Source organism: Thunnus maccoyii, chromosome 7 (assembly GCF_910596095.1).
Source record: "Thunnus maccoyii chromosome 7, fThuMac1.1, whole genome shotgun sequence".
In the NCBI taxonomy this organism is placed as follows: Eukaryota; Metazoa; Chordata; class Actinopteri; order Scombriformes; family Scombridae; genus Thunnus; species Thunnus maccoyii.
Window position 1 is genome coordinate 15,530,722 of NC_056539.1, and position 13,739 is coordinate 15,544,460.

At 39.8% G+C, this 13,739-nt stretch overlaps 1 protein-coding gene across 1 annotated transcript in view; it reads right to left on the reverse strand.

Annotated features, from left to right (window-relative positions):
• Positions 1-11,233: 11,233 nt before the first annotated feature.
• The window catches only part of faf1 (Fas (TNFRSF6) associated factor 1), a 63,048-nt gene continuing 60,542 nt past the window's right edge, over positions 11,234-13,739 (reverse strand). The window contains exon 19 of the mRNA XM_042417823.1: positions 11,234-12,324. Coding sequence (XP_042273757.1) covers positions 12,241-12,324 — 84 coding nt within the window. The 3' untranslated portion in view covers positions 11,234-12,240. The remainder of the gene's footprint in view (positions 12,325-13,739) is intronic.

The window sequence follows — 13,739 nt, forward strand, 5'->3', positions numbered from 1 at the left end:
AATTTGACAACAATGTGGCGTCTGTCATTGGCCAAAGGGGGAAGGAGCAATCTGATTGGCTTGCCTCTTTTTTTCAACTGTGTCCACCTGAGTTCTTTTTTTCCCCCCAAAATATCAAGTGTTAAGAATCTGAAGGGAGTTCCCGGAAAGCTCAAATCGATGCTGTGTATTTCCAAAAAATAATTTTTTATAGATTTGAAAGAATATTTCAGTCCCATTAATCGGCAGCGGACCTGAAGCTTCATCATCGCACGATATATGTCGACAAATAGGACACTAAAAATGATAATAGCCCTAAAATGAAGGAAAAGTTTCATCCTTTGAAAGATTTTTAACTTGTGTTCTGTATCATTTGGCAACATGATTGTCTAAATGTATTTATATTACTGATTACAGCCCAGGTTAAGATTTGTATTTCCCCCAAATAAAGATGATGCGTGACTGTAATCTCATCAGCCTGGAAGGTAAGTATCATTTATTTTATTGATTAAAGAAGAGGTAAAGTTTGCTCTGTCAGGGAAAAAAAAGTCTATGCAGGTTATCGACTGCAGAAAGGATGCTATCGATTAAGTTGAACGGTGCACGCGGCTAGTGGTGAAACACACCATCATCCACTATTATTAATGGTCGACCAAATTATAATCTGGTCTGGTGGTCGCTATATGATAGAATATATTGTGGTTGTTAGAATATTAGTTTCACAGTCCTTTAATAGGAAAATTAAATCCAACTAAACAATCTCGCGCCATTCTATTGTCAATAATATTCAAAATGTTATTTTGGATAAATGAAGTGAGTCTCTTGGTTGTGTGGATTTAAATGAGCCAGACGAACGACAGTTTTTCTGTGTCTTTAATTTATTTCTTTCAATATCTTAGTAATATAAATGTGAAAATGCACTTTTAAAAAATAATATATTAAATAAGAATTATTCGCTTCATAGTTTTTGGCTGTTCTGTTAGACACATTTAAAGAATAAAAACAAATTGTTTTTGAGTTTTCCTCTTTCTGTGCCGCATAACGACACAAACAGTATTTAGCAATCATTTGTTTTGGCTCCGCTGATTGTTTGATTATTACATGAATAACAGAAATAAACCAAAAACATTCAACATTTTTAAAATGTTCAATTATTATTTTACAAAACTTTTTTTTTGTAATTTACATGCAGATTCCTCGAAATAATTGTTACTCTTATTACGAAATATTGTTATTATGTATAGATAACATTTTTATTTTCAGCTCAGCATTTATAATGATTAATTCTCAGCTGGACATTATGCTTTATACACCCCATCAAATTATTTAAATGAGAAAAATAACTGTTTCATGGTAGCCTATGTGACTTATTATTATTATTAGCCTACTACTATTATTATTATTACCATTATTATTATTATTATTGTCATGCAAAGTCCAGTTAAATTAAGTTGAGTCACACAGGTCAGCATTAATACATAGTAGTCTGTTTCCAGTGTTGTAAAGGGTTAATTATATGTCCAGTTTCTCATTTTTATTTTTATTTTTCGTTCATTTCATTTCTAACTTTCTCAGCGTGTTGAAAGACAACAGACATACAAATCATTTCCTCTGTTCTATAACTGGCTGCTGTTGTGTTGTCCTCTCATTGCAACCTTATTAACTGACTAACTAATAATACTGAGATGCTTCCAGAGATTTAAACAAGTCTTCATCTCACAGAGCTACAAAGGTGCAACGCGCGCAAACCACCTGCTCGCTCACCTGTTCGCTCGGGAGGAAACACACGCAGCTATTTAAATTCAGATTAAAAAGTTATAGATGTTTTTTTTTAATCAACAATTGTCAGTCTCTCGGAGGGACGAGAACAAGTGAACAACAACAACAAGCTGATGGAGAAAGAAATGGCTGTGCGTCTCTCCCCTCCCAGGCTCATTGTTTACTTTCTGAATCACTGTAAGCAAATGCCATCTGTTTCCCTCGCCGCTGTCATCTGCACCTTAATTACCTAGCCAACAGGCTAATAGAGACGATATTAAAACTACATCTTTTTGACATTCAAAGTAATTATCTGCACGGGCGACGATCTCGCTTGGATGAAAAAGTGCCCGTCCTGCATGCGTAAAGTGATAGTTGCAAACTGCAGAGAAGGCCCTGCGCTCACTGGAGAGATTATAGGCGTATACTTTCACCTCAGGATGAATGATTTAAAAAAAAAAAAATAATAAAATAAAAACAGCCTGCACTGCTCATCAGTCTGGGAGAGGCTGCTGCGCAAAGAAAAATAAAAATGAAGTTTTCATATCAGCTCTTCCTCTGTTCACAAGAGCGTGTTTTAAGTGACAGTTACTTGGACTTGAAGTGTTTATTGAGTGATAGAGAACTGATTAGGCTCTGTGTTTAATATTATCACAAGTGAATTAATTCTGAAGGGCGCCTCAGACAGGCTCTGGTTAAATTATCTCTGATTTGCTTCAAGGCGTGTAAACTCTGCTGCTGCGTGGTTCGAGGTTATATATTTATTATTTTAGTTTGGCTCAGCTTAACGGAAAGTTCTTTTTTTTTTTTTTTTGAAAAATATGCATTATGATAGGGATTAAGTTCACTATTATTCCTCCAGGCCCAATTAAAAATGCCCCCCGCGCAATTAAAAGTGACTGTGAGCACTTAGAAAATCCAACATTCTTTTAACCACTTCATTAGGCCTATGCATCAAAAAAACTATGCGATGCTTTCATTTCTTTCAGCGAGGCTACAGCCGAGTGGGTTTTTAACACCCTTTTAAGATCACAACAAAGGCCATGCTTGACCCAACATATGTAGCAGCATGTTTCCGCTGCCCTGCACCCCGGTGCGGCTTTCTAGCGGCCGCTGCCCCGCCTGCAGCCCGGCTGGGCCCGGATCCCCTCCCGAGCTCTCCCGCTGCAGCAGCCGGCTCTATCACACAGAGGCAGAGGTTAGAGTAGCAGTTAGACAAGGGGCCGCGGAGAAAAGAAACGCATGGGTTTTTTTTCTCCACAGAAGTATTTACACGCTTGACGGGCACACCGAGTAGGCCCGGGCTTATAGACAAGAGGCTGTTAACCTGCCACTTCACAGCAGCTCCACTGCGCCGGGGAAATGGATCAGGCTAAATGCATTCCTCTAAAGGCAAAGTCAGGGGAGCAGTGAGGGCTGCACACACACATATGAAACAGGAATGTTGTTGAGGAATGTGTTGCTTTTTATATGTACAACAGTAACATGCAAATTCATCATTTCAAATATAAGTAAACGGCCTCATGTGTGATGCAGACTTTAAATTAAAGCTTTGCAAAGACACTTATTCATACTGGGCAATGATGGCCGTATAGTGGCTGCTTCAAAACGTATTTTCTGTTGTATTATGAATGAAATTTCTAGAAGACGGAGTTGCAACTACTGATCTGAGGTCATAATGTGCACAGTATTAGTCAGAATGGAACATGAGGCCTGTAATCATGTCATTAATAACATTTAATTCCGAGTGCACATAAGGTGAAACAGTATTCAGGATCCTTCACTCAGGTAAAAGTAGCAAGAATGTAAAAATATTATAAGCATAGTAAGTCATGATGAATTATGAGTAAAGGTATTGCATTAAGTAAAAGTAGCTACAGAAGTATTATTATGATTATAATTTTTAGAGGATTAATTGTGCATAAAAATGCACCATGTGACATTATAGGCCTATTATTATGTATTATGTTTCTAGATTCTGAAAAATTACGTATTGATGTGTAGGCAGCGTTTTAATGTTGTTGTTGCTTGAGGTGGAGCTAATTTTAACCAGTCTAATACTGTATGGTACCTGATCCACAACAATCCATCATATTTTAGCATCTTAAAAATCAGCAAAGTCACTTGAAACTACAGCTGTCAGATAAAAGTAGTAAAAATATACAACATTTCCCTAAATAAATAAAATATTTCTTATAACATGTAAAGTACCTGAGCTGTACTTAATAGGCCTGCTTTGAGTAAATGTACTCAGTTACATCTCACCACTGGAGGATAAACTCAATGTGCAGACCAGCTTTTGCAAGAAGTCACAAAGACAAACAGCGATATGGGCTGAATTTCAGCAGGATTGGCTGAAGAAGGGCCGTGTGCTGCAAACACTTGAGCTGAAGAGACACAGAGAGGTCTCTCAAGCATCACTCTTCACCCGCTAGAATAACACTTATTTGTAAATGGGGGATAACCCTGCCATGGCGTATGAATATTTCAAAGATTTGAAGGGCTCCTCTCTGCCAAAGCTGTTGGCCAGCACTCAGACAATCTCTCTCTCTCTCTCTCATACACACACACACACACACACACAAGCATACACAGACAGAGGGAGAGAGAGAGAGAGAGAGAGAGAGAGAAAGAAAAAAAATACCGTTTTTGTGCCCCCGAGGTAGGTTGGCAGGGATTATCTTTGTTTAATGAATGGGCTACAAGTATTCATCAACACGGCGAGATTATTGGGCTCTCTCGCTCTCCCTTCTGCAGGGCCTATAGTGGCATATAACTCCAGTGTGTTTGTGTGTGTGTGTGTGTGTGTGTGACAGAGAGAGAGAGAGAGAGGGAGAGAGAGAGAGAGAGAGAGAGAGAAGACAGAGACAGACCAACACACTGCAGCCAATTAAAATGCACTCCCCCCTGCTCTATCCCTCCACATCTGCCTCCTTTTCTCCACCGACGAATGGCGCAGAAAAGAAGGAAGCTCATGAATAGGCGCTCATTGAGATCACAGATGGAGTATGGCTTTCTTTTTGCTAGAAATTTGAGAAACACCATTGTCCCCAATCAAAACTCAATGTGTTCGCCTACAATGGTGCCGGCTTTGAGCTCCGCCGCTTCAATTGGCCTTGTTTTTGAAACTTGAAGTGTTCAGCACAAAGACTTGGCCCTCCTAGATGTCACCACCGCTTCGCTTCTGTGTGTGTGTGTGTGTGTGTGTGTGTGTGTGTGTGTGTGTATGAGAGGAAAAAAAACACAATTAATATGAAGCTGTAATTACTCCCCTTCACGCCACTGCACCCATTCAGGACCCCACTGGCCCATTTATTGCTTTATCCCATGCGGTTGATAATCCGAATACCACAGGTTTTTATAAGGCCTCTATAGCGGTTTAAGGACACAGATCTAGAGCTGCAAGTCAGGAACATTACTAGAAATTGATGAGACGTTTTCCGGCAAGTCATCATACCAATTTAATAATAATAATAAATATAGCCTTAAGAAATAATCCCACTTTCTTTAGTAATTAATAGAGCAGTTCTTTCATATTTAGTAATTTGCCGAAGCAGTAACAGCTGTGCAGGTATTTAAGATTCTCCAATTACTGCAGTAGAGATATGCACTCATTTATATTAAATAATAGTTAACGAAATAAACAAGTGCTTTTCTTTAAAGTTACGCCTGACTAACGGAAATAACTTTTTAAAAAAACAAAAAATGTTTCAAATTAATTAATTTAATTATTCAGAGTATTATTAGGTCTTAAATTACAGTTGTTTTTGTAAAAAAAAAACGATATGTGCATGGTTTTTTTTTTTTTTTTTTTTTTTTTTTTTTAAAATCACTGTTAACATCACGGAATGAGCCACACTTAGAGATGCTGTTTCTGTCCATGACCGATGTAATGAAAGCTTCTCCCGGCACAGTCAGCACCAGTGCAACCAGTGGATGTGGCCAAAATACCGCCTCACATGGAAAAACGATTTTTGAATGAAAATTATGGTTTTTTTGGAATTTTTTTGGAATTATATCCAACCTCTAAACATTTCTCAACAACAGATCATTTATGGACTTTAACCAAATGTGAGTTCATGTTGTTTCTCAGGAGTAACAGGGCTGATGGATGTCCAGGTGATCTGAAATATATTCATCATTTAATTTACAACACGAGCAGCCTCAAAAGATGTCAGCTAAACTATCTTTCCGGAAAAAAAACCTCCACTGCAGGAGAAACTTCGTGTGAAGAAGAGTAGATTTAATATGACATTATTTGTTTTGGCGGGAAAAAGAGCAGACCACGTAGATACGTAATAAATAAATAAAGACAGGTTAACCAAAGGCTTTACCAAGACAATTTAAGCAAACCTTAAAAACACAAAAACTGAATTGTCGTGGATTTGTTGAAAAATATATTTCATCTAACCTTGGCTTTGTGTTTACATTTAAATGAAAAAGTAATAAGAAGTTACAACAGCTTCACTAAAACGTTGTTTGATGGATGGGAGGGTCAGAGGACTGTACTTTGTGTTATAATCAACAACAACAGCTGACTGCAGACAGCATGAGGCCGATAACAGCTTATTTTATTACCACAGTGAGGGTTGTATTTGTTTCTGGTGCTGCACATTCAGCCGCATGTCTTTTATTAAAAGACTTTCACCCAATAAAACTGGATAATCTGTCAGCTCCTGTTGGAGTCACCAGGTGAAAACTGGCTTCTGTGGCTCTGCTCAGACTGACAGCTGTGTGTCTTCTGTAAAAATATATCAGAGAAAAGACCAAAGAAAATGACAACTACTTCATTTGAACAGTAGGAAGTATTAAATGAATGTATATTTTTCTTACTTTTTCATAAGAATTTTGTTGTTTTGTTGCCTTTAAAAGTATTTTTGCCAGCTGAATGACTGACTTGATTTAAAAGCATTTTAATAGGCATTGCACCAGAGTTACGTGGAGGGAAAAAAGCTATATTTTCTCGAAATAAATACATGTTAAAGCATTGAACAAAGGATCCAATTGTACACATTTTAGCCTTGTAAGAAGTTAGACCCATTTCAAAGCCAGATTTTTTAATCAGATTGGTTACATGGCTACAAGTAAAACGCGTTTTGTGTTTCCAAGATAAAAACCAAAGTCTTTATATGTCTATTGTGTCATTAACAAACAGTACTGTGAACAGGGAGAGACAGAGAGAGGGAGAAGTGACCCTCCTTTTGTGCCCATCCAACAGTTTAAACCTCATAGATTCTGTTTCTTTGGGCAGGGCCGCCGTCTCTGAGAAAGTAAACTTGGGGTGACCCTCCAGGTTAGGCCAGTCTGGGATACGAGCGGCGATCCTGTGATTCAGGGAGCTGCCGTGCTCTTGAGATCCCAGTGGGTCCCACTTCAAAAGGAGGGAGGAGAGATCACTTGTGTCAGGAATTTTTGGTCCCTCGCCAGTGGGCTACATTCTTGACCCCGGCGGAGCTGGTTAAACATCATGGACGCTTCCCTCTTTTGTCGCCAGAGAATCAAGACAGCAACCTGATGTTGCCACCACTGAATCTGTGTCAGGGAAGCCGGCGGAGTAAGCTCATTACCACACAGACACTTTCTCATCCACCCTGTGACAGATTTAAAGGGTGCACGCACTGATTAAGACGTCCAACCAAAGTTTGACTAATATGTCAAAGAACAGCTGATTCTCCTCATCCAACAGAGTCCAAATATGATGCCCCCTCCATTATAAAGTCAAAAAAAAATTAAAAAGTCAAAGCAATTAATGGGCTCTCAAGGGGGTGTTGGTGGTGAACATTTTCAAGAGGATTTTAAAGGATTTTCACGCACTTCAGCCTCTTCAGAAAAGAAAATATGACATTCATTGAAGAGTCTGTTTTACTCTCATGAGGAAACCTAATGTGTCATTTTTGATAAAAGTGTGCTCGAATACTTACTTACATGAAAATCTCCAAAAAATGAATCAGACTTTCTCTAGTGTGTGAAGAGAAACATTTTAATTATTCTGTCCTTCATTAAATGTCTGAATACGTTTAAGAAACAAACTACTAACCTGTCCTAACATTTTGACTTAACCCTGTTACACAACTGTCATTCTACTTTTCCCCTCACACAGTTAAACCCCAGATGACTTTTTGCTCAGTGAAACAACTAATGACAAGTTTGCTCAGGTATAAGAGAGGGAATATCATTATGTCTCATTGGCATTTCCGACCCGATCACCATCATCGGCTGCAGCGGTACAAAAGGAGCATGCCCGTGCACATTAGATTCAAAAAGCTGCGTGATAGAAACTGTAATCTCACACTCGAGAGGAGCTGCACTATGTACACTGTTCCCCCCCGAGGAAGACACTGACAGACGAGCGGAGATGCACCTGTCTGCCTGTTGCATAAACGAACTCGACTTCACGCTCAGTGAGCTGCTCGCCCTGCCCTGACCTCGCCCTCGCCCCGGGCTGCATGCACGCGCGCGCACACACACACACACACACACACACACACACACACACACACACACACACACACACCAACTCAATAACCCATGTGAACAACGTACCCTATAAGTCTAAGTAACACAAATATCATCCACAGACATTTAACATTTGCCCTTAGAGCTTCAACGAAGTATTTCCCTTGAGCAGAACATTTAACACTAAATTGGGCTCCTACTCTCACTTGTTATATTCAAGGACTTCTCACTGACTTTCAAGGATGTTGTTTGGCAGAATTGTAAACAACAAAGCCATGTTTAGATGCCAAGACATGGCACATGTCAAAGCCAGTTTTTAACATTAGTCGAGTCAAGACATCATGGGCAAATAAATCATTTTTAAACTGAAACAATTCAGCTACAACACAAATTTCCTCAGTAGGGTTTTCCTCAGGATGGAGGTGTTAACGTTAAGATAGAGAAACATTCACGCAGATTTGACTTAAACAGTACTTTCTTGGCCAATCATATGTCGCTTTTAGCATAAGTTTAGGCAGGAAGATGATCATTGTAAGTTCCTAATTAAATTGAGAATACATTTACTCTGTTTAGCTGCTGTTTGCAGGATTTTCTGTCAGCAAGTGGTCATTGTAGCTGAGAAGAGGGATCACTGAAGGACATACCTGTTAGGACTCCTTGCAGTGAACACAACAGCCAACAGCAACTCAAGGCCACGTCTATGGCTCCTCAGGGGAAATCTCTGGAAAGGCTGAAATTTGCCACAATACACTTATTTCATGGACCGAGTCAATTGCAAAGATCTTTTAAATATTAGAATAAGCACTTTATTTAATTGTGGTGTCTGTTTTTTAGGTCTTTTTGAGGCCTGTGGAAACCTTTAATCATAACATGTCTTTGTTATGTCTTTTTTCACAAAAATGGTTAAGCAGAATAGCTTTAAAAAAAATGCGATTGTTTCTGACAATCAGAGAGAAACAGAAAGTCAGGATTTGTCCTGCAGTGTTTCTTCCTCACTCTCTCTGCCAGCGCCTTCAGCAATACGTCTTGTCTGGTCAAACCCGGGGAAGTGTGGCTGGCTGAGCGCGTTAGGTCGACTCATTCCTCGCGTGAGAAACAAGACAGCCACTGAAATGCTGACAAACACACACTCACACTCCAGGATGCTTGTGTGACACACACACTGTGTATCACACAAGCAGTCTCGGCTATTTAAAGCACAAGAATAACGTGCATTAGCAGCGCATTATATGAAAAGTCTACATGGTTGTGAATGACCTTATAAAACAGTTTGAGACACCTCAGGATTTGATGGTACTCATGAGATTCATGAGATAATTGTCTATTTCACCCACAAGGATTAAGTTGAAGCCTGCAGAACTCCCATTTCAAACTCAAAACAGCTTAAACAGACTTGGCTTCAAAAAGTTCTCAACTCATTCAGTGTAGATTAATCTAATCCAGCTCATGAAGGAGATTTGAGCTACTCTGGGAGTGTTCCCCCCCCAAAGAGACAGTGTTCATTTTAGTGGTCAGGTAAAACATTTATCTGCTTTGTAGGAAGAGAAGTCAGAGTTTATAATCAAGACTTGCATTATTTTCTGACATTAATCTTCTTCAGTATTTTGAGAAAACTCGCCTTCCCTGAGTCTTCATCACCTCTTGAAATTGTTAATCATGAGCAGCTTTATTTAAAAAAAAAAAACAAAATTTGAGTCTTGTCTTCATTAAAGTAAGTAAAATGATTTAATTTCTTTTTACACTCTCTGCAGAAGAAACTAACTGTTGTTATGAATCATTTCAGTTAAAAAGTGGCCCTGCAGTTTTTACTTTTGCTTTGTCTTGGATCGATGTTTTCACATGATGAACTTTTTATTTGAATAATGTGGGAGTTGATGTGGGAGAAGAAAAACAAGTATTCCACCAAAGTGTAGTTTACTGTAGTGCCCTCCACTTTATCATTCATCTACCTGATATGATTCTACAGATGAGAAAAGGTCACATTTGAGGAGTCCGGGGGGGGGGTTCAGTGGTCTGACATGCATACTCGACATACTGTATTCCCCTCTCTGTCTCTCCAGGTTTCCAGTCCATGTCCACTGTCAACTACAAGGGAGAAAATGCCATAAATATCAGTTTTATTCTTATTCCACCTCGTTACATACATGTCACTGCAATCAAGGCCGCTGCCCACCTGTTTATTGATGTGGGGCGTTTTTCCCGAAGTGGTCTGTTTATGGCGTTCAGGTTCTCAAACTTTGCCTTTAGCTGACAGAAGAGCCCTGCTACAGATGGAGGGCTAAGCACGCATGATCTCTCCACGCTGAAGGCAGGAAATTAGCTGCGGTGTGGCTGATATTACCAGGTGGCGTGTGAGTGAGAATATTAAAACATTTGTTAAGAGAAGTATGTAAAAGGTCTGCCAGAGATATGATGATGCATATCTAAACATTGGTATCTATCTGGGCAAATCTGGCCCCATATTCAGGTTATTTTGATTATAATCAGCCTGAGCTCTGAGGTTTTGTTTTTTTTTTCCCCACTTCGTTTCATCCACCCACAGCTTAGACACTAATAAGAAGTTGAACATCAATAGGAACACCTTCTGTACTGGATATCATGATCTCCAGCAGCCAGTGTCACAGAACTGCCTTTGTAATTTACTTTGGTTTCTGATGTCTCACCAGTTTAAAGCAAACAACTCTCAGGTTTTTTTTTGAGGGAGACAGATGTAGTTTTCAATGAGGAATCCTCAGATTTTATAAGATAGAAATCTGGAAAACCTTTCCCATTTGTTTTTTTTTTTTTTTAAATAAACCCTAAAGTCTGATGAGGTATAAAACAAAAACTATTCTCAAATGAAATCCTAAAACAAGCTCTATTTGAAATAAAGTCAGATGATCTTCAATCTATTCTGTGGGTTGCAAAGCACGACACAGTTTTCTTATAATGAAACAACATACAAAATAACATGCCTAAACCATTTCAACAAGGAAAAAAATGTGTATGTGTGTTATGTACCATGAGGTGTTTCAACAGATTTCCGGGCGAGACAAATTGATGTTCATATTCATATATTTTATATAATGTATATCAAACTAAAACTAATACAGCATCAAACTTAAAAAGGATCAAGAGAAAAAAAAAAAAGAAAAAAAAAAAAGAAAACTGAGCAATTCGTTGGCTTGTGGAGCAATGGATGTTAAAACCAGCGGGAGCGGAGAACAGATCCTGTCCCATCCCCGTGGCAGACAGCGGACGGAGGGGGGCGGGGGGGGGGAAGGTAGGGAAGGCGGGGAAGGGGAGGTAGGGGTGGAAAGTGGAATTTGGGGGGAAGGTAAAGGGCGGGTAAATACAGGTGGAGATGAGACAGCCCAGACTTCTGCAGGGCAACATCTCTTCTTGCTGTTTATTTTATTTCATTTTTTAGCATTTTTTTTTTTTGATTTCAAACACAAAAACCATGTTCTAAAAAAGCAGCCTCGGTGTGTTTAAATGTGGAATCGGGGGAGAACAAGTCCATGATGGGTTTTTTTTTTTTTCCTGTGACAAAGATTTGTCTAGTCAGTCTCTCAAATGCTGTTATCTCACTATGTTGTGTTTGTGTTGTGAGGGGGAAAACCATGACACAGCAGTTGGAAACGTGAAGTTGTGAAGTGTGAGAGCGGTTGAGAGAGAAGAGAGAAAGAGAAGATTGGAGGGGGGGGGAGAGGGGGGGGATGAATGTTTGGCTGTGTGCTTGTGATACTGTCTTTGCTCCTCTGTGCAACACGTGTACACTAGGCATTCATGTACCACGACCAGGCCGAGGGCAGAGAAGCTTACTTGCACTTGTGTGTCACTGGATGTGCATGCCAGTGTGTTTATGTATGTCTGAGAGGGTGGTCTTTGTGTACATTGGTGTGAGTGTACGTGTGTACGTGTGTGTGTGTGTGTGTGTGTGTGTGTGTGTATGTTCTGTAGGCCCAGACTGGGGGAGAGGGGGGGGCCCATGCTCGGTGACTAGTGTGTGTCCAGCCAGTTCATCAGTCAGTCACTTGGTCCTCTCAGCTATCAGAGGGCCAGTTTCTATTCTTTAGCCTCCAGGAAAAGCGTCTCCTGTGGAAACAACTTGGCCTCCAGCAGAGTTGACCCTGGATCCAACTGGGTGATCTGCAGAGAGACAAGAGGAAGAGTAGAGGGAGAATATTAGACTACCATCAACTTAATTAATAATTATTTTATTTATCGGTTAATCTGAAATTTATCCACACATTCAAATGTGAATCACAATTTCCCAGATTCCAAAATATCATCTTCAAGTGGCTTTTAAGTTGCACCAACACTTAAACATCAAAAGATATTAAATTTAAATTGATATAAAACAGAAGAAAGGAGTAAATCTTCATATTTGAGAAGTCGTCACCAGGAAATGTTTGGTATTTTTGCTTGATAAATGACTGAAGCAACTTATTGGAGACTTCTCAGTTACTTGACTAATTGTTCCAGCAATATTTAATGCCTCATATTTTTGTCTCTGATCTGGCCTTACATCCACCCTGAGCTGCAGTTTTGACAACAAAAACAAATCTCAGCACAGTGGACAGATTTGAAAATGCTTTTTGTTGCAATAATACAACAAATGGACAAATCTTTGGAACAGGCTTTGCCGTACGAGCAGTCGATTTTAAAGTCAGTTTAATCATATTATTTTAACTGCGTCTTTCAGGTTTGCCCCATGTTAGTGCGGACACGGCCTCAGTCATTCGCCTCTACTGAAATCCCTTGGTGACTGTCCCGCCATATATGCCCTGAGATCCAGGCTGGAGAACAGTGTAGCTTTAGTGCTGCATTCATTTCAAGTGTGTGTCTGAGTGTGTACGCCGTGTATTATTCTAACATTGTGTTTAAAAAAAGTCTAGGCAGTAATCTGAGCAGCAAGAGCTTTGTTTCCCTAAGAGGACCATCAGGTTTATTTTCTTAAAAAGGCCCCAATCCAGAACAAACCGACGAAGGTTACAGGAGAGGAGAGTGTGTGTGTTGTAAAAGCTTTTTGGTGTGTGTGAGTGTGTATCTGAATGAGAGAGAGAGAGAGAGAGAGAAGCGAGGATTAAGAAGAGAACTTTGTGCATTTTGGATGACTAATAATGACTAATTTCACCTGTGAAAAAGGTCAAACAGGAACGTAGCTGATGGTGGAGAGAAACATTTTTCTGTGTTCAATACACATATTGTCTAAAAGCAGAAGAATAATGCAGTACCACCCACAATGGAGCTGATCGAGTTAGCTGACATGAAGGCGGTCTGACCTATGTTTTTAAAGCAGGACAATCTGACTCTCTCTCTCTCTCTGACACCCACCACCCCTGTGGGCCTCTTAGCTTATGTGAGCTAATCACTAGAGGGGTTGTGTTACATCGGGCCAATCTAACACCTGGGCTGAATGGGCTGTGTGACAGCGAGGTGGTGTGACACTGAGATGTGTCCAGGGCTTATCTGGTGGCTGCTGCGTCAGCTCCTCTGATTAGGGCTCCTATTCTAACCTCACGGTGGGATAATTAACCAGCTCCCTGTACCTGCTGTAGAGG